This window comes from Alternaria viburni (genome assembly GCF_023758015.1).
Source record: "Alternaria viburni strain BMP 2772 chromosome Unknown scaffold_4, whole genome shotgun sequence".
NCBI lineage: Eukaryota > Fungi > Ascomycota > Dothideomycetes > Pleosporales > Pleosporaceae > Alternaria > Alternaria viburni.
Window position 1 is genome coordinate 489,515 of NW_026055773.1, and position 24,899 is coordinate 514,413.

Genomic DNA, 24,899 nt, shown 5'->3' on the forward strand with positions numbered 1-24,899 from the left:
CTTAAGGCACAGTTGTACGATCTTTGTCACTTTTCAGCCCGTCTCCGTTGACGGAACGCTAAGGTATTTCGCATTCTCTACTTTCTTCGCTTCCTCCAATTTGCCCAGCATACCATCAACAAATCGCCCGTCTTATTCCTTCGCTATGTCCTTCGGCATTCTTTTCTCCAGTTCGCGATCCATGTCATTTACAGCTTCCATCAAAGAAGCGCCCTTTCCCTTGACTGGTCTGTCATTTTCCCCATTGGGCTCGATTCGGTCCTCCTCCTCGTCCTGCAGGTTGATTTTGGCCTTCCATTGCGGTTTGATACCTTGCTTCAGAGGCTTTTTGTACGCGATCCAGATTCTCTTACAGTTTCCCCTGTAGTCGGGAACCAGTGTTTTGATGTTTCCTGTACCAGATGATGGTGTCAGCTTTCCATGATCATAAAAGTCAGAAGTGAAATTCGAACGTACCATCGACTTTCCTTATCTCTCTCATCTGCGTGTCGTTGATTATGCCGAGATCTTTGAGTCTTGTGGGAGTTCCTTTGACTGGCGTGTCATACTCACTCGATTTGTTGTCATCGTTGTGCTGCGTAACACCACCGTTGCTGTCGTGGCTGCTCATTGTGATGATGGCTAATAGGAGGTCCCTGTAGTATGGATAGAGATAATAGCGGAGTGTATAAGAATTGAAGGATGGTTCGGTGAACAAGGCTCATCGTATGACCACCGTATGTTCATCTCTCTCTTATACATAGCAAGAGTCACGGTAGTACGCGGAAGAGTCATACTCTCTGACTTGAGGAAGTTGGTGAGTAATTTCGCAGTGATGAGTGCTTCGTGGAGTCAGCCACGTTCAAGACTCAAGCTTCTTACAAAAGCTGGAGGTCTATGTCGCATTCTTCTTCATTGCCATACCTCCAAAACCAACAAACTCTTCCACAACGCTTCTACTACTCCAAAATGGCTTCAAATTCTGAATCGGTCCCACCATCAAGCCAGAACTCCGAAGCACCCAGTGTACCGAACATATTAAAGGGCGCTGACATTCCTGCATCCGGCATATTTGAGCGTGAGGGGTGTGCAAAGATGCTCGAAAAGATCAAAAGCAAGTAGAGCTATCAATAAGTAATCACATGTTCACTAACTCAGCTACAGAGGCCATGGTTCACTTCAATAAGGATTTCGACCCCGAAAAGATATTCGACCACATGACAGTCATGGAACACCCCTCTCCAAGCTCAGACAAATTTTATGTAATTACTCTCACATACGACAAGGAAGTGGAACTGGAGGGACAGAAGGGCAAATTTACGAAGACTCGTACTACTACATCGGGAAGGGAGAAGCTATACGCTAGGATGGCGTTAGTCGATCTTATGAACCAAATGGACGATTATGGCGGAATTTATGTCAAACCGGTTGAAGGCTCTTGAGTGCGGCACAAGCTGTGTTTGGGGGGTAATTGTGAATTTGAGGGACAATGTTGGTGTACATATTCATAGTAGTAGTAGTAAACGTCATACGTAGCGGGATGAAAAATCTTGTTCCTGCGTTGAAGCGCATTTATATAAGTTTGATCTACCAGGTAAACATACACAAACAAGCCAAACCCCACCTCGATAAAAGAAATCGCTCCCAACGCTGCTGCCATACACTTGTGGCAGGCCGATTTCTACTATGCAACATGACCAAAAGGGCTTTTCTCGTTGACATCCCTGAGATACCAGAGCATAGACTGGACCCAACCCTCCTATAATTCGGTCAGCGCTTAATCATTAATGGTAGGCGTGAATGTCATCATACATCTTTCTTCCACATGTAGACGATGCTATTAGCGGTGGTCTTGGCGCCTGAGTTGCACAGGCATGCATCGTCGAACTCGAGACTCTTTAACCTACTTACTGTAAGCAAGCGCACGCAAATCGTTCGACGTCAAAACCTACCAGAAAGATCCAGGCGCATGACCAGGCTCAGCTCGCCAGAACTGCTTTGCGTTTGTGGTGCAATATGTACCACTGACGCCCTTGGGAGCCCCCAGATAGGCATCGGTCGCGACATTTCGAAGCGCGAACTCGTCAGATTTACCTGCGCCCTTCCACTCCACCACCCATTGCTGGGACTTGGACACTGTTGCTTTCTGGGTCTTGATTTCCTTTCCGGCATTGTCGGCTTCGACGACGTGACCGCCGTTGATGGCGATGATGTAGATTGTGAACGACATAGTTGCAGCCTTGGGTTCTCGTAGTAAAAAAACTACGAGATACTCGACAGCAACCGATTTATATGTGGGAAGCAGGTGTCTATCTCTGAGGGATATGTCATAGTGACTATTAGAGGAGGCGTCAATGCTTCTACCGATTATGTCATTTGCTGCATGTCTTAGTGCCCGAAGCTGTATATGCATGAGAGTGTAGCGACAGCTAGTGTGGCAGCTGAATATGCCAGCGACAGTACTAGTATTGCTCTACATGTAGGATCTGTCCAACAACGTCTATCTGACAGCGTCTAGCTTAGAAGCTCACCTTGCATACCTACAAGAGACCATTGCGGGTGTCAGGGCTGGATGTCAGCTAAAACAGTGCTGTCCGCTTCCTCGAGTTGAGCCATCCTCTTTTGACAGTACTGTGGGCCGGTGCTACTTTCGGACAGGCGGCACGATCAAAAGCAAACATCGCCGCGATTAGGAGAGTAGCTCTAGCCAGCCTTGGCGCATGGTAAAAAGTAAACTGGTCAGCTCGGACAAGCGGTCGGAGTGCCGTTAGGACACTATGAAGAACCCCTAGCCCTGTAAGCAAGCGTAACACAGGTTGTAGAAGAGAGTGTACCGCAACCTTATAGAGCCCCAGTCGCGCGCATGTAGTCGCAGAGGTAGACGTTGGCAGGTTATTCGCTTGATCTTACCTAGGTACCTAGGTACGCTTTACGTGATTTGTATAACTATAACCTTGCGCTCGCATCCTGTAGTTACGCGACCCTGTGTATCTAATGGCTCGAATTAGACTCGTGGTTGTCGAAGTATGCCGCGTTGGAGTTGACACGATTCACGATGCAGCGCAATACGAATAGCTCGTTGGCTGCGCACGGACTGTAAAGTAGGTAGCCGATCATTAGGATCGCCGAACACTAACAGCGCACGTCGGGTCCATCCGGATGCAGGCTTCCCGGATCGGCCGATAGGACTTAGGCTCAGGACGCTTCCGAACTACCTGCCGTCGGAGCCACAGCCTACCTAGGTAGTGTCAACCCACAACACTCAGAATCGGTCATTGACGATGACGTTATCGATCGCTGACGTGTTGAGACCGAGAGATGCATATCTGTCGAGCGAAGATGAAGATGTAGATAAGGCGGCTCAAGAGTGTTGAGTACCGGTTCTAGCCCCCTGATACGAAGAAGTTCCCTAACCCCCGTTGACTCACGTCTTTGGCACAAGACATGACAGCAAGAAAAAGATGATATTAGACTTATCGCAAGTGACACGTAGTGCACTTTAACTGCTGTATGTCGTGAATCCCACTTATAACCACTATCCTTGTTAGTCAAATTATTGTGACTTCTTTCGAGCGACCAGCCTGAGTAACTTTCTTTGCCAGATCCTTGTACAGCCCACTCCATTTACGGATGATGCCTCCCTCCTACCCCTCTCGTTGACTCTAAATTCCAGGTTCTTCAAAGCCTTCGAAGCGTCTGTAGAAGGCTTGCTCCACATCTGTTCCTTTGGTGTCTTCCTGTCACCTCCTGCTACGAGAAGTAAAGCTATCACCTCCTTTCCTCTGCCGTGAGGAGCATCTTCTTCTCGCCAACGAATATCGATATCAAGACCGTTGTGCTTGCTCGAATCGAGGGCTATGAATCTGTCTATCCGCCCATAGGGCTTTGTCAACACACCTGAGAAACCCTAACATGACGGAGCTCGATCGTACCTTGGATGCGGGCACAGCGACGACGATCCCGCCAGTTCAGATCAGGTTCCAAATAGTCCTGCTGGGCCACTGTGCCGTTCACTGGGTTTCCGTCTTCTGGGGTAGCATAGCTGAATCGTGCCTGTTGGGCAAAGGGAGGATGGTCAAAGCGTGCGTGGTGGATTTCTGGCTGCTTTACTTGTGGCGAAGGTTGTATGTTGTAATCATCCATGCGTCTTGTTGTCAAATCTGTAACGCTGATATGAGCAAATTACTTTCCCGCCTTTGGCATATGCGACTTTTGTTGTGTAAGGTGTAAGTGCTCACCAGGTGTAGGTGTATACCCCAACGTATGAGATTCGTATCCATAGCCGGTTCGATCGTGTTCGGGCGCGATAGAGCGCAGCGATACGTCGCTAGACCTCCTGCGAACAGAATTGTTTGAGAGACTTGAGACAGGGCTGACTTTACTATAAGCACAAGTGCTCTGGTAGGGCTCCATGGGAGATTTGTACGCCATAGTGGATACTAGGAGGGAAGGAATCCAAACAGTAGAGTGAGTGAAGCTCTTATAGATCTGAGATATCATACAGCTTTTTGACTCGGCATGGTCAAACTCATGGTTGTGACTTTGGCAAACTACAGAATGACTGTGAGAAGCGTGTACTAAGCCTTGCTGTTACGTATCCTCCACAGAAAAGCGGCTTAGGAACTTTGTAGAGACGAGATTGCGTAGTCATGCAGGAAGGTAGAAGATGTGTCGGCAATGACCATACTACAGTGTAGATTATTGTCATCGCGTTGGTGACGTAGAGAAATGACTCCGAGCTAGGGTATCTGTATGCGAAACGCTCAAGGAGAACTATGCTAAACTGTGACTATCTCTTCTTCATGACCGATGTGGTCTACTGTCTTGACTCATTGAGTCTAATTACATCGAGTTGACTAATAAGCCTACTCATACAAGCTTCGGTCGTTGGGGTCGTTCTTCGGGGGAGGGGGAGCAGTAGCCGGCGCGGTGGGCTCTTGCTTTATTGCATCGTCTGTTGTTGTTGCATCGCTCACGTCCACAGGTGGAATCTGCGGCGCTCCTTCAGCCACAGGTCGAGGTGGGAGTGGAGGCGAAGGTCCCTCTGGGGAGGGGCTTCGAGGCGGTGCTTGTACTGGCATTGTGCCGACGTTCGGCGGGGCGCCATATGGCGTAGGTGTATGGGAGCCGTTATGAGGAGCAGTATGTGCGGCTTGAGGGGCCTGAGGGGCCATAGGAGAGACATTGCCCATCTGCTGCTGCGGTTGTGGGTAGCCCACTGCCGAAACGGGAGATTGAGACACCACCGGTCCAGCTTTAGTCATATCGCCGTAGTAGCCAGCTTGCTGAGGAGGTGGGTACGTGTAGCCTTGAGGTGGAACAAATCCTCCGTTCGGTGATACGACCCAGCCCGGAGGCGGAGGGCCGTAGTAGTAAACTTGACCAGGGACCATAGGCTGGGAAGCACCGGGTGTTTGAGCCATGGCCGGGTACAGTGGCTGACCCGGCGGCACGAAGCCGACGGTAGTCTTGCTGAACTGACCCAACAACTCTTCGGGGTATCGATGACGGAATCCCCACTTCCACCAGGCCTTGAAAGCCGCCCCACTACCCATGTTCTTCCACTTCTCAGCCAACATCTTCTGGTCTTCAACACTTCGGCGATCTTGCATGCGAGTAAAGCAGAGTACCCAAAGCGACATGAGAATCCAGCAGACGGTACCAAAACGCATGGCACTCTTACCAAGCATGAGGCGACGGAACCAGAACCAAGACTCAAGGAAGCCAAGCAGGAAGAGACCGGGAATTATGCATGCGATGATGATGATCCATGTAATCACACGAGATCTACAGTAATAGTAGTAGCAACTGTCGTATGAGCTGTCGCTGTCACTGTCGTCGTTGTCTGAGCTGCCGCGATTTGAGCCGCCAGACGACGAGGTGTGAGTGTTGTACGATCCCGGAGGTGTACTACAATCCGCCATATAGACAGAGTAGTAGTAGTCCGACGTTGACGTGAAAGGCGCCGCGCTCTCGGAAAGGTACCATGTCTCCCAAAGGTAAAGGGTGCCGGAGTAGGCAGTGGCAGAGGATGTTTCAATCGAAGCTGGTGAAAGTTGCGCAGTAACCTGAGTTGGGACGTATACAGAGGCGGATGTTGTTATAGTAACTACAGGCAGTCAAAGTCAGTGTCGAAGAGATTCGCAGAGAGAACGTAGTACTTACATGGTGTGGGGCATGAGGCAGGTGCCGTCATCGTGACTGGCATGCTGAATTCGATATCCTTGACTGTCTCGGTGGTCGTCGCCGTCGCCGAAGGGGAAGTCGCGTAGTAATCATACTCAGGCACAAGATCAGATTCGGCCACCGCACTGGTTGTGTAATACGCGTATACGACCTCAAGATTGTCGTAGTAGCCGAGGGCCGTGGAAGTTGAGTACGGTGCGATCGTAGGAGTGACTCCATCCTTTATAGTGCGGTACTCGGTGTAAGTCTCAGTAGCGACGGAGTCGTCATAATATGTGTACAGGCTTTGTGTGGCAACCTCCGCTTGAGCGTAGGTGTAGGTCCAGTATGCTGATGTATAACGAGTGGTAGTGTAGTCATCATCCAAGAACTGCGCGCCCGCAATGGCGGCATTAGCGATCGTTACGAGGGCGAATCGGGCAGCCATATCGCTATGCGCTGCGAAAGTAACGATCGTGGGTCGCGAAACGCGAAGATTAGATATTAGTAAAGTTGTAGGGCTGTCTCCAGCCGTCAGGGCCACGCCCTCATCTTAAGCACCATCAAGCACCGCGCCGCCGACCCAGACAACTACATGGCTAGCTCACCGGTCGTGCAAAGCGTGCAGGCACATCTCGTTTCCCCTTAAGCGATTGATGCAGCCTTGCGCCTCTTCCAAGGTCCGTCTCTTTCAACCAATCATGCTGTTCTTGCCAAGCGAGTTAGCCAATCCCGCGGAAGATCTAGACGTTTAGCGACATTGTGCCGTCTATCTTTGGGCCCATGCGGCTCGTTGCAGACTCATTTTCTGCAGGGGTAAACAGGGCGCCTGAAGGATTAAAGACCTTGCACTGCCCTTGCCTTTATTGAAAAGGTGACTCCGACTCTTACTGAGCATGATGAATCGCCAAACACGAATGGTTTTGCTGTATAAACGCTGCAGCGGTTCTGAACGGGAGACAGGTCGAGAAAGCCAACAATACGGCTCGTTGGTGATGGTTGCGCGGTGCAGAGGGGTGGTTGCACAAGTCAGAATTCGTTTTGGTGGCGTTCTCGTACGACAAGTGCGACGTCTTGGCGACACCTGAACAGTCATCCTCGGCAAGTTCGCGTTGGGAGTCCCTTCCTATCACGTTCATCTCACAACCAGATATCACAGAATTATACGCTGCTTACGGTATCAATATTGAAGAAAACTGCCGCGACTGCCTCCAGAGATATGGAGGATGTCACTGTCATGCTCACAGGTCTTCATGCCTCGATGCCCGGTCTCCTTCGTTGCCATCTGGAAAGCAACACTGCTTTGGCTAACGAGTTGTTCAAGTTACAACGCATATTCAGTATGTTTACGCCTTGTACAGCTACTCTACCGCTGTAAGTCTCGCAACGTCCATTCGCTAGAGTACACCTTTGGTGCCGGGCTGTAGTTGCATGCACGGCGCAACTTTCGCTTCGTCGAAGGGCACGTAACGATCGTTCGCCAGACTTTGACCATGTCGGTTGGTGTAACAAGTGCCATAGCTGTGTGAGGTCGTCGGAGATGTAGAGACCACCTAATCACTAGTAACTCCATGACCAGTTTCTTGACTGTGCTTCTGCGACTGTTCATGAATTCGTTGGAATGGCCCTGGTGATGGCATACTTCGTCTTCGATTGTGACTCACGCTGAGTATAAAGTGTATGGCTGCGAATATACCCATTTGCGCTCGTTCTTCAGAAGGCCTTGCTGGGAATTTGCATCTCTTAATACTTATACTAACCCGTACTGTTTTCCAATGTGGCAGTGCATCTGCACTATCTTTGCTGGGAGTGGAAGAACCGAGACAAGTTTCCACAAATGGAAATCCATCGATGCTTTGGGTCCTGAGCATGAGCGCACGAAGCAAGACATCATCGGTAACTACGCCCGTTACTGCCAGTATCTGAACTCTACTCACTAAAGCCTGTATCGCAACGTAGATGTCTGGGACCCAAATTTGTCGGGGAACTCCCTCAATGCCTTCAAGGTGCTCGTCGAACGGGAATACGTGCACCGCTTTAGGGGAACCCAGAGATATCAAGCGTGTGTTATATCTTCAACTGGTGGGCAGCCACTTAGTGCAGCAGCAGTGGGCGATACAATTCCAGAAGCATTGAACAAGCTGTTGTTGGGGGTTCGGCAACTTCGAGGTCCACCACCGGAGTATCATTGCCCAGGTGATCTTTCAGTAAGACCGAGGGTTCAGGCTTGAATGTCTATATCATCAGAGGGGTGATCGAATGGGACTACTGCGCATCGACCAAGGTTTGGAAACAGCACGAGGATGCACTGCAGTGCCAGTTGGCGGAATTCTCCAGGTCACATAGGACGCGCGGATAGTCTCCATCGTTCATCGCGTTTGCGAAGCACTTGACAAGTCTGTATCGAGAATGACAACGTCAACCGCCTCATACTCTTGCGTGAATGTTGTGTCTGTTGCAGAAGTTCTACCCTGCTGGTGTGCAAAGTACCTCTGTCCAATGAGAGGGGCCCGTCCGGGTTCGATGCGCCCTCAAAAGTGTCAAAGTCTTGAATGAACAATTTCGGTCGTCCGAGGCTGAGTTCCGGTCTTGTTCGTAGTTTTGATTGAGGCGAGGAATCGATGTTGGTCTTGTGCGACGTCGTGTTGGTGGCAGGACGGGATAGTGCAAAAGGCACACCGTTGTTATGCGCCCCGCCCAGGCCCCGCCGTGTCACCCAGGTAGCTCCGCGCCGCTTCATTGACCACCAACTCCAACACCAACACCAACAGTAGCTCGGAAGCTTGATGACAATCGCTTCGAAGCAGTCATGGGGTCAAAATCTCCAGAAGATCATCGCCAAGGCCCAGACGGTGAGCGCGATCGAAGCGATCCTGAGAAGACATATGCTGACAGCTGACAGGGTCGTCGGCGGACGCTGCAATCGCTATCATCAACCCTCCCAAGCCAGCGGCCGCTAGCGGACTACTTCCAGGCGTACTGGAAGGGCAGGATGAAGACGGAGACGACGATGATGATATCGCAAAGCTTGGAGCTGACGTGAAAAACAACGATGGTGAGCTGGGCTCACGTGACTTCAATCTAACGCTGACAATCGGAAGGCGCAAAGAAGAAAAGAAAGCGCAACAAGAAAAAGAGTAAGAAAGTGTCACCGACACAGCAGACAGCGCCCCCGAGGGTTCCGCTAGCCGATCTGTACCAGGGCCGAAATTATCCACACGGTCAGACTGTCGAGTATGCCATCAAGGACGAGAACCTTCAGCGCACCACGGCTGGAGAGCTTCGCCATCTGGCCGCTGTGGAAAACATGGACGATAGCTTCCTGGAGGACTATCGCAAGGCTGCCGAGGTCCACCGCCAGGTGCGCCAGTACATACAGACCATCGCAAAGCCCGGGGTGTCTCTCACCCGCATTGCCGAGGAGATTGACGACAGTGTTCGTACGCTCGTTGGCCACCAGGGTCTTGAGACTGGAGATGGTCTCAAAGCTGGTCTCGCCTTCCCAACGGGGTTGTGCCTAAACAACGTCGGCGCACACTGGACCCCGAATGCTGGAGCGAAGGAAGGCTTCCTTCAACACGATGACGTCCTCAAGGTCGATTTCGGCGTGCATGTCAACGGCAGGATCGTGGATAGCGCTTTTACTGTCGCTGCCAATCCGATCTATGACAACTTGCTGGCATCGGTGAAGGCAGCTACCAATATAGGCTTGAAGGAAGCAGGCATCGATGCGAGGATTGATCATATCAGTGAAATGATTCAAGAGGTCATGGAAAGTTACGAGGTAGAGCTCCAAGGAAAGACCATCCCCGTGAAGGCGGTGCGCAACATCACCGGCCATAACATTCTACGTTACCGCATCCATGGCGACAAACAAGTTCCTTTCGTCAAGACGAAGACTTCCCAGCGTATGGAAGAAGGTGACATCTTCGCGATCGAAACCTTCGGTAGCACCGGCAAAGCATATCTTCATGACGATGTTGGCGTATACGGCTACGGACGCAACGAGGGCGTCAGCGCTGCCGGCCTCCATCATTCATCTGCGAAGTCACTATTGAAGACCATCGATGAGAACTTCGGGACTCTGGTCTTTGCCCGCCGTCAGCTTGAACGCTTGCCAAGTGTGGAGAAATACCACCTCGGTATGCGAACGCTGGTGAACAGTGGTGTTGTTCAAGCATATGCGCCGCTGGTGGATGTTCCCGGATCATTCATCGCGCAGTTTGAGCATGTAAGTAAGACACTATTAAGGATGTGGGCTATGGCTGACTCTATACTTTGCAGACAGTATTGCTCAGGCCCAACTGCAAAGAGGTCGTCTCTCGGGGTGACGACTACTGAAGAATGACGCTTCACTAGATCATGCATGACTTCAACAGTCGGTATAAGACTATCTCGCCACGGTATTTCAACATGCCCTTGGTTCTTCTTTCCCTATCTAGCAGCAGTATGCACCACAATCATTACCACGACTTCTTCAATGGTGTTCTACTCGCGCGTATTATATTTCCTCCGACAGGCTATAATTGATGTAAAATCATTACTGCAGCTTGTCCACGAAAGCTACACAGCCTGGACTTAATTGAACTGATCTCTCGACAGCTTTTCGACTTGACACCATCCCGGGAAGTGATGAGTGGATGGATGTAAGTACGCACGAGTTATGACTGATCACACCTAGAGCAGTACCCACCGGGCATCAAAGACTAAAGATGAGAGCCCAGCACGAAGCTAGAGCGCAGTCACCGTGTGGCGAAACGATGCGTTGCTATAATCGTCAGAAGCACATACTCATCAGCCCATGTATGTGACTCGAAGCAATGACTGTATTCGAGTCACTGCTTGTATAAATTGACAGCTTTAGAAACATGCAAACTCTTAACATTCCTCACGAAACTCGCACCTAACAGACCTCGCGAAATGCGTCCCAACCTCTCAGATCTCATTTTTCGCCACAAAGCGAAGCCTCAAGAATCTGCACTGTCGGCCCGCGCAATTTCTCCGAATGATGGACAAGTACCTGATCGGGCAGATGCCTCCCAACAAACCCCGAGGACGTCTTCATCGAATCCTAATGCCACTGCTCAAACTTCTTCGCAGAAGCAGCCAGAGAAGATGAGTAGCGTTCTCACCCCGACCCGCGGACTGGTCGTCTCAAAAGTCGCCTTCAATGATCTCTGGCAACTACCTATGTTCGCACTTTACATATTACCGCTGAGTATGTGACTTCTTTTGAGACTAATTTACGGCGGTTTCACTAACAAACACGATAGCTTACCTCGTCCTAAATGAACGCTATGACACGTCTCGCATATCTCTAGAGCTCGAAGAAGATCAAAACAATTACAAGGTTGTTGCTAGATACACCGAGAACGACAAGGACGATATCTACTTGATAGAAGGGCCGTCTTGCTCGGATGCACAAACAGCGCTCAAGAAGGGCAGCGAGGAATTGAAGAGAGATTACCCTGGTGTCTTTGGATGAGGACAGATGCTTCAGAGAGACTGGTCTTTGGGATAGGGGGCTAGGAGACTGTCTTTTTGTACTCTTTATTTTCAGATGGAATAACGATACGTTTGGATTATACCTAAGCTTCTCATAGACAGCCCTAAGTGATCAATGAAGCGCGCAGTCTGCAGGGATTGCAACCGTCATTGTTGGATTTTGGTTTTCAGATCTCTAGCCGTAACTCTAAGGATTGCGATCTCTCTTATTTAATAAGAAGTACCTTTTACATATATAGTAGTTATACATTTTAAGAGATTTAAGTAGCTATATTACTTTACATTATTATAGTACTATAGATAGAATAGAAGAACTAAACTTTAGAATTGTATACACACTAAAGTAAGTTAACTATAGAGAAATATAAAATGCGCACCTTAGCGTCTTCTCTCTGGCTGTAAACAGAGAGCGATAAATGGACAGATAATAACCAGCCGCGACTATCATACTAAAACCTGGTAGAACTGTTGAGGGATCAGATAAATGGTGTGAGACATTCATGGAACCACCGACCTATAGATTCTGGCGTTGAGGATGTACAACAAACATTGGAAGAATGGAGAAGAAAGATTTCTGCGATAACCGACGACCAGACCTAAGCTCAACCAGAGGCCAGACCTGAGCTCAACCAAAGACCATGGCCCGCACCTCAAAACTCTCTCTGCCAAGCGTGCTCATCTACTCAGAACTAGTGCATTCTCAATGGAACCATGCGCTAGTCCACGTAAGACTTGACTGCAAATATAAAGATAGTAACTGGCATGTACGACTCATAACACACTGCCGCGCCTGATACCTGCTTCAAGAGACCGATCTTGATGACGGTCTTCTCTCTGGCCAAACATACAATGGACTCGCATATTTCCTTCAGTCGCGACAACGAACTCAATTAGCGATACACACGAAGTTGAGCTATATGAGGCGAGCGTAAAAACCGAGCCTACTAAAGAATGTCATGTATGAGTCTGACAGTAGCTGAAGATGACTCGAAGCAGATTCATCACTCGTATCGAACGCCGTTTTCTTCAAAGAATGATACATTCTTACGCTACACTACACCAAGTATATTCCACAAACCACCTTCGAGCGAAGCCCCAAAACGATGAAGTACTTTCGCGACATCCTACGCTACTCGCAGGAAAAAGACTCACCCTACGAAACAGAGGATTGTATTCGCTACGAGTTCAAGCTCCTAGATCTTCACCATTTTGCAAATCCAGACACTCCCGAAGCCCACGAGTCTCTTCTGAAATCATGGTTTTGTTACATGCAACGGTATATACTATGTACCAAAGCCCACGCCCCGGCGGATCTTCACCCTGTCGCAAAACCAGAGACCCCCAAAGCCAACCACTTGGCGGGTATCACCAAGGAAGATATGAAGGAGCTTCAAGACAGCGTAAAAGCCATCAGTAAGCTGCCACTCGATACCCGAATCATGGGGTTCGGAACCACGACCACTGATGTTGACATTGCTAGTGGAGAAGTGCTCCCGAAGAGAGCGCAACGGCAAGAAAAATGTCCACCTGCGATTCGAAACGTCCGAGGGTGACGAAGCGTCTACAGTTGGCATCCTGAAGCCGACACTTCGATCGAAAGAGAAGATGCGCCTGACCGAAAGAGCCTTTGACTGCAAGTTTGGCGAGGTGGTGTTGGATAAAATTTCGGAGAGATTGGAAGTGAGAAAGTATGAGGCTAGACGCCGTAAGCAAGTACGTGTTAAAGTGGCTAGTGATACAGTCTGAAAGCCAGGCGATGTGTAGTAACTTCTTTGGATGGATGGATGCCAGGGTTGCGATGTCTTGAAGGTGTATGGATAGTGATTATTGACTAGAAGGAATTAATCGCCTATGTAATGTAACTAAATGTAACAACAACATCAAAGACTGATGACATGTGATCGCTTCAACCAAACACCAACGCCCTAACCTCAATACTCTCCCTACCAACCGCGCCCTCTGGTGTCCTTGGATCCACGAAAGCTGTATGCGGTACACGCCCCCACTGACCTACATTCTCATCGCTGTCAAAGCACTTCAGCAGCAGGCGATCCTCATTCGTCATGCCAGACCAATAATACCACTTCTGCCCCGGGTTATATGCCACAGCCGCCGTCTGCCCATTCCGATCGGGGTAGCGATGCTCGATCGGTATCAGATCGCCGTCGCGCACTGTCTGGCTATCTGCGACCGCAAGCGGACTACCCATAACAGGTCCATTGAGCGGCCGCCATACGTTTATGATGCGGTATCGTCCTTGCAGCAGTTGTTCGGCTTCATCGGGTAGATGGAACTTGACTCGTTCGGCGGCGGAGAAAGGTGTCTGATCGATGTGTACGCGCTGGACGGGGTTACGGTTGCCGGTCGGTCGGCGGATCGTGTGGTCGAAGAGGAGGACTCTTTGTGCGCCTTGTACATTCTTCATGAGCAGTTGCTCGACTTCTGGGTAGTATACGCGTTTTACCGCGTCATCGTCGGAGAAGCCATCTCTATCCAACCCACTCTTGATGTTCTGATATGTGTCGAAGGCGTTGTTGTCTAGTGTGAAGTTCTGCTCCTGACCTCGTAGGTCGTTGAGTTGGACTTTGGTCCAGTCGTCGCCCCAATTCCGTTGCGGCACGCCTGGAAGCGGCTCGACGTAGTTGTGTGGTGGTGAACCGTCTTCGGGGGCTTTGTAGAAGGACAGCGATGCTGTGACGGGGCCGCGAGGGATGGGCAGGCTTTGATAGTTGACGTCGGAAGAGGTTGTGTCGCTGGTGGTGGGCGCAGAGTTGGAGAGTTGGTGTGCGGGTGTAGGAAGGGAGGCGGTGGTCGTCATGTTTGTGACTATTGTGCTGGATTTGTTCGCAATGGAAATCAGGATTGTATAATCGAAGGTTTGCGAAGACTAGATCGAGGGTGGTGATGGTAGTTGCTGGATCAGTGGCTGTGTGGTAAGTTGTTTGGATATAGGATATGATCAAGGACAGCTTCGATGCTGTTATATACGTCTATGCGATTAGAAATGATTCCTACCATTGCGCCGTCAAGTCGCCCTTCATCCGCCGGGGCTTCCCCTCATTCGGCATCTCTGTGGCGATGATGCCATAGCTCTATTCCCGAGGCCAAGCCTGTGTTACTAATGCCCGTTGTCCAATGACTGTGAACATGCTGACAAAGTGCGCGAATTGCGTGCTGGGTGTAGCTATTCGACAGGGTGTGTACGCTACGTTAGTCGTTGGCATGGTGGTTTGTAACAGTTCGTGTGGTTTCTAAGCCAGCGTTCGTTAAGGGTGAGCAGCTGCCCGGAGATGGTGCGGAGATAATTCGGAGGGTCGATTGCGTCATACCTGGTGCTGAGGCGTCGCGTCACGCCCGCGGGCAGCTTAACACCATCACACTTCGCGAGTTCAGCTCTCCATGGTACTCACGATGTCAATATCGCCTTGGCGTCTATTCGTTATTAGCTGTCCAAACATGACCATACATGGAAGATATTGCATGACTGCATCCGCGAAGCCATCACAAGCGACGAACCGAAGCGTTTGTGACTACTAACGATTCGACTTAGACAGCGCTGAAGCAATGAGCTTATGTAGACAGGACAACACCACAATAAATGCATCTACGATATATCGTTGCGCATCCAGGCCCGTGTCTAACTGTTGCATGTCTAGCGGCATCGGTCTTCAACTCGCTTCTAGCCGTGATTGCCGTCTTCACCAGCATCGACCGATGCTAAGGCATGCTACATGTTGGTGGCGTGCGCTTCTACTATGGGGAATGCAGAATTCGATGATTGTATGCGCTCTTAGCATGCATCGACGCGTCGCGCCAGTGCCTAATGCATTGGACCCCCTCTACAAGCACTCATGCGTCGTCTCAACGTCATCATGTTTGCATTCAACTGTGACATCGTTCCTCCACCTTTAAACCCCATAAAGGTCGCAACCACTACAAGCATATCCCAACATGCTCCGACTCTTCTCAAGAAACCTTCCCACAGCTACCAGATCTATCGCATCAACAGTACGAACAAATCAATTTCTCCCAAGAACTACATACCAAGTCGTCAGAAACATGAGTGGCGGCAAGGCTAGCACCGATGAGCTCAAGGGCTCCAAGCTCTTTGATGTTTCTCATGTCACCGCTCTGGTCACTGGTGGAGGAACGGGTATCGGTTTGATGATCACACAAGCACTAGTCGCAAACGGCGCGAAGGTCTACATCACATCAAGACGTGACGAGGTACTGAAGAAGACGGAGGAGCTGTACAGCGGTGGCGGTCCAGGCAAGATCATTCCCATCCAGGCAGATGTCAGGTAAGCAAACTCTTATTCGATACCATCATGAGTATCAACACTAACACTACCCAGCGAGAAGGACGACGTAAAGCGCCTCTACGAAGAGATGTGCCAAAAAGAGCCAAAGGGCATCCAAATCCTCGTGAACAACGCCGGTATCGCGCGGGACGACAACACCAAGTTCTCCGCAAACGGCCAGCCAAACATGGAAGACGCCCAAGCCATCTCCGACCATTTCCTCAAGTCGCAGCCTGAGAACTGGGCCGACACCATGAAGACCAACGTCGGAAGCATCTTCTGGATGTCAATGTACTTCCTGCCTCTATTGGCTAAGGGCGGCAAGGTCACTCCCGGATACAGCTCGCAAGTCATCAATGTTAGCAGCATCTCAGGATACATGAAGGGAAGCAGCAGTGGCCAGTTCTCTTACGCCTCGAGCAAGGCGGCGGCTACACATCTGAGCCGCATGTTGGCGACAACGTTTGCGGGCACTAAGGTCCGCGTCAACACTATCGCGCCTGGTGTTTTCCCAAGTGAGGTATGTACCTCTGATATTCCAGAAGCACATTTGTAAAGGTCGAGCTAACACGATGTAGATGACCACTGGTACTTCCGACGAAGATAACAAGAGCCGTATCGAGTCCGGCATGAGCAACCCCGCTGGTCGCCCTGGCGCCGACACTGATATGGCTGCGACTGTACTCCTGCTGGCTGGCCCAGGTGGTGTCTTCTTCAACGAGCAGGTCTTGTACCCTGACGGCGGAAGCACTCTTACACAGCCCGCAGCGAGGGCTTAAGCGTTGACTTGTGAGCAGCCTCATGGGTAAATGTCGATAGACTAGATGCGACATATTGAATGTAAATACAACGATCATGCATGTCCTTGTTCTGTGTCGCGTCACCTTCGTGTTCCTGTTCAAATTGAACGCGTCTTTTTGCGAGTTGGGAAGTTTGCCGTGCCCCACCCCGCCGAAGCCTTCCGAAACCCCACCACAAGCGCAAACTCTTTCACGCTACACTACGACCACCCACCCCAGCAAGCAGATAAATTCGTGCGAGTACTGACCGACAGCAACAGCCAGTATAACCAAGTACTAGTATTATACTTTTTCTCAGACCTTCATCAATCAGTACAACTGGCCTAATGGCCCAATGGCAAGGCGCTTGACTACGACTCAGTTCGATATCAAGAGATTCCAGGTTGTAAGTATTCACTCCACACGACTCACCAAGAGTCACACGTTCGAAATAGCACCGCTGACGCCCAAAAAAGCGACCCCTGGTTAGGTCACAACACATCTTTTTTGCTCTTCTCTTGGTCGTCGTTAAGGCAGAAATTGAGGTTTGAGCATTTTGGGGGATTTGAGTTTTTTTTTGCTTTTTGCTTTTGCTAATGACTGAGTTGGCTTTCCGATATGTGGTAAGAGACGCTGATCTGGGTGAAGGGTAGGTATGCCTGGTTGTGCTTGTGTAATTGGACTGATCTTTTCCCTTTGGTGAAGTGGTGAAGGTTGCGCGAACCACCCATTCCACTCACGATACTGGAAGACAAACACCGCGAACCGTCTTTACGTCTTTGTTCCAACACGAGAGTTTAATCATTGTTTAAACCTACAGCAGCATCACTTAAAGTCATATTCTTTTGGCGGGGATCTAACCTATGGCATCACGGCAGGCAAATTGACGCAGTGGGATGGTTATATGAGTAGCGGTTGGCTCAGCTTTTAAAATCGTTGATATCCGGCGACACTGGAGTTGCGAAACGGTGTACGAGAAGTCTGGTAGTGCGATGCAAAGTAACAAGATGGATTCATCATTACTTAGCAACGGTTGCAACCTCATGAGTGCATCTTGCCAATTCATTACCAGCGACAGGTGCAGCTCCACTCATGAAAGCTGTGAGAACTATGAAGTGACTGTCTGCTCACTGTATAACCATCAAAGATTCACCAGGTACTTCACACAATGCTCTTGCCTGACCGTATCACTACATCTCACTTTTCTCCCGAAGGCCTTGGTACTAAACTCACTTTACCACGCAGTGTATCGAAGTCCACCCAGCCACAACTCGACGCCGATACGATCGACGATGACGACGCCTACCCCTACCCCAATTACACGCGGCGGCATGCAACCCGCCCCTCTACCCTGGCTAACAGCCCTGCTCAAACCGCATGTCAAAGACTTCATAGGCGTTCACACGCATATCCTGCGGCCTATAGCTATGGTCGCACATGACGCTTCGAAAATTCGACTCACCGAAACCGGGGAGATTCACCCTCAAGCCCACACCGATCTAAAAGATTTTTATTTCAATGATGTACACTTCGGCACTGCTCCTAGCGGAATAAGACGCCAACTACTTCAAGTTCCGATTGAAGACTTCTTCGATATGTGCGTGCGCGAATTGGTCAATGCGGAAGATGGTCACGAGGATAAGAAGAAGGACCGGGACGACCGCCTCTGGTTTATTATAAGCTGTGCGACGCATCCCGAGGCGGACGTCGACGGGACCTTGGGGCCTGAGCTGTGGAAGTACTACGAGTGGACGACTTGGTGGCCCAAATACGAGCAATCACCAGTCCATCGTAGCTCCACGTTTGAATTGCAGAAGGAGGCAGTCGAAGAAGAAGACACCGTTATGTGGCCCGGTCTGACATGGTTTCTCGAGGACGAGATACGCATCCAAGATGGGTACGCCGCGGAAAACATCGAGCATGTCATCAAGCACTTTCTCTGGCTCTTACTGAACACCATCGACGTTCACCTCGTCGATCATCGACTGGGCCTTAGTGATCGATATCCCGACGAAGAGACCGCGAGCGTGCTGCAAGAAGGTTATGACGTGCTAAATCGGTCCTCGAAGTTAGTGCTGCGAAATCCCTTCTCAGACATCCCCAAGCCTGTGCGTGAGGCCTTGGCGAAGCTCAATACCAGGGGTAACATCGAGTACGTCGGAATGTGCCCTCTACATGCCCTCTACCATGCTGTCCCACCGGAGCTCTTGCATGCATCCGCGTACATTTACTTCCTCCATTGGGCCTTGGCCGAGGTCGATCATTTGAAAGCAGATCCAAATGGCACCATACGTGCAAACCTGCTGAAGCTGCACATGGTAGGTGCACCAGAGGGGACTAGAAGCGATTGTAGACATTCCTGGACACGCCCTGCAGGTATGGGCGACGTGGTTACCGAACAGCTCGAAGCCCACGTGAATCGCTATCTCGACGATGGCCCTGGTGCGGACGTTCCATTAGAGCCGACCGGACCGCGCATTGATCCCGACGGGCTGTGTGATGTGGTGAGCACGCCAGAAGTAACCGAGCGCTGCCCAATATGCCTTGAAGATTACGCGGACGTTGATAGCGTGTGCGTGCAGCTAAAGGCTTGTGCGCATCTACTACATCGTGGATGCTTGGATGAATTGGTGAACGGGGTGTATCCCGGAGTTCCTGAGATCAGATGTCCGGCATGTCGGAGAGGTATATGTAGGGCCCGCGACTATACCGCAGTGCTGGACAATGAGGTTCGAGATGAAGCTTCATAGCTCACAGAGGGTGGAGATTGTGGAATCCCTTGAGTAGGACGTCGCATGTAGACGCTGGTGTTGACAAGTATTTTGTGCATCATATGCTATCGCAAGCTAGAGTATTAATGTAAGAATGATGAGGCGACTCCGTCAAGTGAAGGTCCATGCAGGCGAAGTGTTGAGTAAACGGATGGCACGGCGGGGTCGGCTTGGCGTCATGTGACTGGGTGCAATAGTATTTTTGCGGGTTAGCGCAATGACACGGCAGCAAGGGCATGATCGCCGCAGGGCAGCAACGCCGAAATCTGGAGCGAGGTGAACTGATAGTAACACGACCGTCAAACTCTCGGCGAGCACACACCCAACGAGTGCTCATGATGAAGAAGCTCGTCAACAACTCTAAATCACGATGACGCCATGTTGAAGATCTCGGCGAGGGCGTGCAGCCGCCAGCTAGCGGACCGAGACGCTTCAGTCATCATACCTAGGTAGCTAGAGACGCAGCGGCCAGACCAATAGCTGCACTAGCTCACCAGATAGCAACGGAAGGCAAAAGTAATCACCTTTTGCGCAAAGCACTGCTCCGGCGTCTGTTCAATGCGGCGGTCGTGTGTTTTGTCGACATCCGCTACTCGTCTTTGCGCCGGATGAAATGGCCTCGAACGGGCAACTACTCGCGCATCGCAGCTACTACGGGACGACCGGCTATGGCTCACCACCACCATTCGATACCTCACGGCCCAAGCTGAAGCCAGCAGAGCGAGAGCTGGCAGACTTCACGCTTCTCGAAGCCCTCGACCGCGACGACCGCCCTACCTTCGCCGTCGAAACACGCTCGTCCCTAGGCCACGATGAAGCCCACACCATAGAACTCGTGTATGCGAACACGGCGCTTCAGACCGTTGGCGGGCTTATGACCAAGATCACAGGCGACGAGTCGACTAGCTTGTTCGCGCAGAGCTCGGGACCACAACTTGCCTTTCGGAATTGGATTCGTGGGCAAGGGATTGAGGAGGACCTGCAACAACACGGCAATGCATACACATTCGAAGGGCACGTATGGAATGCGACAAGTGTGGGGCGCTACAAGATTGTCAGCGGAGTGCCAACGCGACTGCTGTGGGTCGACGCCGCCCCGGGAGGAAAGAGCCACCGCACCCTCCGACGCGAGCGGAAAACACCTTGGCCTGGGAGCAAGCATCGCGCGGATGCACTACCCATCAAGCCCCAGCTGTCGCTTGCTCAGATACCGCAAACACCCGAGGCCGACACCAGCTCTTCTGCAGACCGAAGCGCAGCACCGCACGCGTCCTTCGATTGTACATCTGATGTACGCACTTCTACGAGCCCGCACATCGAGTACTTCCGCAGTGTGGATTGGGCAAATACACCCCTGGGTCCAATGAGTTCATGGCCTAGTGATCTGCGTTGCGTAGCGAACACAGTACTCAGTAACAATGTGCCAGCCGTTATGTTCTGGGGCGACGATGTCATCATGTTGTACAACGAACCATATGTCCAACTCCTTGGCAGCCTCCATCCTTGCATGGGCGAAAGTGTCCGCGTCACGGCGCCTGATCACTGGGTCTCGTTTCAACCTCTGGTAGACTACATCAAGTCAACTGGCGAATCAATAGCCGAGCCTGACATGCTTCTATTCATTGACAGAGACAAGATCCTTGAAGAGACACACTGGTCTTTTCAATTCGTCCCGATATTGAACACCGACGGCCAAGTGGCAGCCTACTACCAGTCCTTCTACGAAGTTTCCAACCACCGTATCCTCGAGCGCCGCGTCTCTAGTCTGGTCGCAATGGGAACCCAGAGTGCGAATGCCAGAGATTTCCCGTCATTTTGGGAGACTACATTGCGCTCACTGAGCTTGAACGATAAGGATGTGCCATTTGCGTTGTTGTATGCTGCCGAGCGGCATGTTAGCGCTCAAATACCTTCAGTATCATCACCCGGTAGCATTCCTCCGTTAGAAGGCTGCGTTCTCAAGGGTACCATTGGCGTTTCCGCTGACCATTCCATCGCCCCCGCGACCATCAATATCAACGAAGACTCTTACATCCTCCAGCCGTTCCTAAGTCGCGCCGCCAAGTCCGGGAAAGCGACCGTTGTTCACGTTGAGGACCTTCCCGATCCAACAAGGGCCTTGCAAGGCATCGACTGGAAAGGATATGGTGACCCTTGTCGAACCTTAGTCATCTGTCCAATAATACCCACCACGGGAAATCAGGTAGAAGGCTTCCTCATAATTGGCATAAATCCGCGCCGCCCCTTCGACGAAGAGTACCAGCAATACCTGCATGTCATGGTGCGGTTGCTGGCTACGTCTCTTGCTTCCATCGTTCTTTTTGAAGACGAAGTCCGACAAAGAGAAAACGCCATCATCCAGGCTGCTCAGATCCAAGAACATCTGATGGCGGAAATACAACTCAAAGAAAGCAAGTTTCAGCGCTTCGCGGAACGATCCGACGTAGGCATCTTTATTATTGATCCGGCAGGAACGTACACTTACCGTAATCAACGATGGCATGATATATTTGAGATCGCATCCTCTGATGACAACGCCACCGTGGCATGGCATAAAATCGCGTTCGAAGAGGACATCTCTTACTGCCAATCCATGTTCGCAAAACTAATCATGAATCACGAATCTGTTATCTTTGAGCTGCGTACGCGGATGCCCTGGACGCCGCCGTCACAGTCAGATGAGCCGCAGACCGAGGATACCCAGCACTACAAGTGGATTTTGTGTTCAGCCTTCCCCGAGTTGGGTCCGAACGGCGATCTTGTTGAGGTCGTCGGGAATGTTACAGATATATCCAGTAAGCATCTTTAAGTACGATGACCCATGATAGATGCACTGACCACCCGCGCCCATTTTAGAGCAGAAGTGGGCTGAAGGCATTCAAAAGATACGCATGGACAGCGCACTGCAAGGCAAGCAACACTTAGAACACTTTCTGGACACGACGAGTCATGAGATGCGAAACCCTCTCAGCGCCATCATGCAATGCGCGGATTCGATCACGTCTTCCTATCCCCAAGAAGATTACCAAGAGCGCCAAAACACGACACCAAACGAGTGGACGGCTTTCATCGAGTCTACCCTAGACGCTGCCCAGACGATAGGAGTTTGCGCATCGCACATGAAGCACATAGTCGACGATATCCTCACCATCTCCAAACTCGATTCGGGTCTCTTGGACATGACACCGGTCATTGCGCAACCCGAGAGTGTAAGACCTCTAATTTGATGACACGTATGTTACACAGACTAACTTCATAATCTGACAGGTGGTCATGCATGCAGTGAAGATGTTCGACGCAGAAGCAAGAGCAGCAGGTATCAACCTCGTGTTGAACGTGGATCAATCCTATCGCAACATGGAGATCGACTGGGCATCTTTGGATCCAACAAGGGTGCTGCAGATTCTCATCAACCTCCTCACCAATGCCATTAAGTTCACCCGCTTGGAGTCCACCAAGCGTGTAACAGTGACTCTGGCCGCCAGTAGCGCCGAACCCGTCTCAACGCTACATGGAATACAGTATAACGAGGAGAGGCTGGTTGGACAAGACCCCCACTTGGAAGAGGATTGGAAGAAAGCTCAAGAGTTATTCTACATTCAATTTGCCGTCACTGATACGGGCCGTGGACTTTCCGACGAAGAAAAATGCAATCTCTTCACCCGCTTTTCACAAGCCTCACCTCGGACGCACATACACTACGGTGGCTCTGGCCTTGGGTTATTCATATCTAGACGTCTCACCGAGTTACAAGGCGGATCAATCGGCGTCGCGAGTGAGTCTGGGAGGGGCAGTACGTTTGCCTTCTACATCAAATCACGGCGGGCGAGACCTATCGTAGCTCGAAAAGGCAGTCTTCCGCATGTTTTCCCAGAAGAGATCAAGCACAGACGCCCGATACCGCTGGTAAGCCTAACGCGTCCGTCTCCTCCCGTGCGCATATCCACAGGCGAGCAAGGTCAAAGATCAGACTCTGCCAGTCCAAAAGCACGCCGCCCGTCGGTGCAATCAAAATCCTCGCAGACCGAACACTCTCACGTGCGACCGGAAGCGCTAGGACTGCCAGAGGGCCCCGATCTGCAAGAATTGAAGCGTACAAAGAGTATACCAGATACGCTGCACGTTCTCGTGGTGGAAGACAATCTCATCAACCAACGCGTTCTCGCCAAACAACTGCGCAATCTAGGATGTGTCGTGAGCGTCGCCAACCACGGTCAAGAAGCCCTTGACTTCCTACCAAAGACCAGTCTGTGGAAACACGATCAAGCTACTGGCGACGCGATCGCGCGAGAGGCCCTCCATAATGGCGAACTGCCCATTGAACTCAGCCTCATCCTCATGGACTGGGAGATGCCCATCATGAACGGACTCACGGCCGTTGCCGAGATACGGAAGCTTGAGCAACAGGGCTTGTTGAAGGAACGAGTGCCAATCATCGGGGTTACGGCCAATGTGCGTCAACAGCAGATCGAGCAAGCGATGGCTGCGGGAATGGACGATGTTGTTGGTAAGCCTTTCAGGGTTGCAGAGTTGCTCGTGCGGATGAGGGGGATTGTCGCTGGTATGGATCCGGAGGGCCCAAACAGTGCAACCTTGACTGAGGGGTATGCGAGCTTCGGGTGAGGTAAAGGTTATTGGGTCAGAAGTAATACCATATCACGAGTGCAAGCTCAGTATCCGAACAACTGAGAGACCTCGCAACATCTTGCCTTGTTCAGTGTTGATCGCTGGCCAAGTGCTATCAAGTAAGCGATTAAGGCTAATCTGAGCAACATCTCCAAAGCTCTGACCACTCGTTCTTCAATGACCTACACGTTCAACGCTGACTGCATTAGCGCACTAGTCGCTTATCACAGGTTGTATATTGACTTGCAGGCCTGGGAACGATTACGCGAACAACGGCCAGCTGTGTAACTACCCCTCATGATGCTGACACTGGATCGACGAGTCTATAAGCTCATTGCATTCTGCATTCTTCACACCAAGACCATCGTCCTAAACCATGGCGCTGTTCCAAAATCTTGACCTTTGGAACTCCCTAGTCGTCTTCTTCGTTTATATCCCCATTTTTTACTGCATAGGCTGGCTTCCGTATGCGCGAACGCTTCACTCGCTTGCGAAAGTACCAGGTCCTATCTGGCCTGCGATATCGCGCACATGGCTCATGTATCGCATGTATCAGGGTGATTTGGAAGTGCATATGCGCGCAATGCATAAAAGGTTCGAATTTCATGTTCTCGGTCGATGGGTGACAGCTGACGTGTTATAGTCAGTGTTCCCATCGTTGCGAGTTGAAGAGTGTTTTGCAAAGAGATGCTTGCATCGGAACAACATCAAGTTCTGGGCACTTGCGAACCCATGCTAATAGCGTCTGACGTGCTAGAATACGGCCCAATCGT

General features: G+C 50.8%; 9 protein-coding genes across 9 annotated transcripts; 5 read left to right on the forward strand and 4 right to left on the reverse strand.

The window, feature by feature from the left end:
* Positions 1-132: 132 nt before the first annotated feature.
* Positions 133-610, reverse strand: J4E79_002418 (uncharacterized protein; the record flags this gene model as incomplete). The annotated part of the gene is made up of 2 exons (XM_049351317.1): positions 133-392; positions 457-610. 2 exons carry the CDS (start codon positions 608-610, stop codon positions 133-135), a joined length of 414 nt encoding a protein of 137 aa, XP_049213955.1.
* Positions 611-1,785: 1,175 nt separating this feature from the next.
* J4E79_002419 (uncharacterized protein) lies at positions 1,786-2,209 on the reverse strand (the record flags this gene model as incomplete). The annotated part of the gene is made up of 2 exons (XM_049351318.1): positions 1,786-1,882; positions 1,932-2,209. The coding sequence occupies 2 exons, from the start codon at positions 2,207-2,209 to the stop codon at positions 1,786-1,788; spliced, it is 375 nt and encodes a 124-aa protein (XP_049213956.1).
* Positions 2,210-4,844: 2,635 nt separating this feature from the next.
* On the reverse strand, positions 4,845-6,592 carry J4E79_002420 (uncharacterized protein; the record flags this gene model as incomplete). The annotated part of the gene is made up of 2 exons (XM_049351319.1): positions 4,845-6,025; positions 6,145-6,592. 2 exons carry the CDS (start codon positions 6,590-6,592, stop codon positions 4,845-4,847), a joined length of 1,629 nt encoding a protein of 542 aa, XP_049213957.1.
* A 2,361-nt stretch (positions 6,593-8,953) lies between these two features.
* J4E79_002421 (uncharacterized protein) lies at positions 8,954-10,485 on the forward strand (the record flags this gene model as incomplete). The annotated part of the gene is made up of 4 exons (XM_049351320.1): positions 8,954-8,996; positions 9,047-9,199; positions 9,246-10,375; positions 10,429-10,485. 4 exons carry the CDS (start codon positions 8,954-8,956, stop codon positions 10,483-10,485), a joined length of 1,383 nt encoding a protein of 460 aa, XP_049213958.1.
* Positions 10,486-11,064: 579 nt separating this feature from the next.
* On the forward strand, positions 11,065-11,629 carry J4E79_002422 (uncharacterized protein; the record flags this gene model as incomplete). Its single annotated transcript, XM_049351321.1, has 2 exons — positions 11,065-11,362; positions 11,418-11,629. 2 exons carry the CDS (start codon positions 11,065-11,067, stop codon positions 11,627-11,629), a joined length of 510 nt encoding a protein of 169 aa, XP_049213959.1.
* Positions 11,630-12,752: 1,123 nt separating this feature from the next.
* Positions 12,753-13,395, forward strand: J4E79_002423 (uncharacterized protein; the record flags this gene model as incomplete). The annotated part of the gene is made up of 2 exons (XM_049351322.1): positions 12,753-13,062; positions 13,130-13,395. The coding sequence occupies 2 exons, from the start codon at positions 12,753-12,755 to the stop codon at positions 13,393-13,395; spliced, it is 576 nt and encodes a 191-aa protein (XP_049213960.1).
* A 160-nt stretch (positions 13,396-13,555) lies between these two features.
* J4E79_002424 (uncharacterized protein) lies at positions 13,556-14,467 on the reverse strand (the record flags this gene model as incomplete). The annotated part of the gene is made up of 1 exon (XM_049351323.1): positions 13,556-14,467. The coding sequence occupies one exon, from the start codon at positions 14,465-14,467 to the stop codon at positions 13,556-13,558; it is 912 nt and encodes a 303-aa protein (XP_049213961.1).
* A 1,241-nt stretch (positions 14,468-15,708) lies between these two features.
* Positions 15,709-16,729, forward strand: J4E79_002425 (uncharacterized protein; the record flags this gene model as incomplete). The annotated part of the gene is made up of 3 exons (XM_049351324.1): positions 15,709-15,950; positions 16,005-16,470; positions 16,529-16,729. The coding sequence occupies 3 exons, from the start codon at positions 15,709-15,711 to the stop codon at positions 16,727-16,729; spliced, it is 909 nt and encodes a 302-aa protein (XP_049213962.1).
* Positions 16,730-18,156: 1,427 nt separating this feature from the next.
* Positions 18,157-24,123, forward strand: J4E79_002426 (uncharacterized protein; the record flags this gene model as incomplete). Its single annotated transcript, XM_049351325.1, has 4 exons — positions 18,157-19,301; positions 20,149-22,295; positions 22,357-22,709; positions 22,768-24,123. 4 exons carry the CDS (start codon positions 18,157-18,159, stop codon positions 24,121-24,123), a joined length of 5,001 nt encoding a protein of 1,666 aa, XP_049213963.1.
* Between the last annotated feature and the right edge of the window lie 776 nt (positions 24,124-24,899).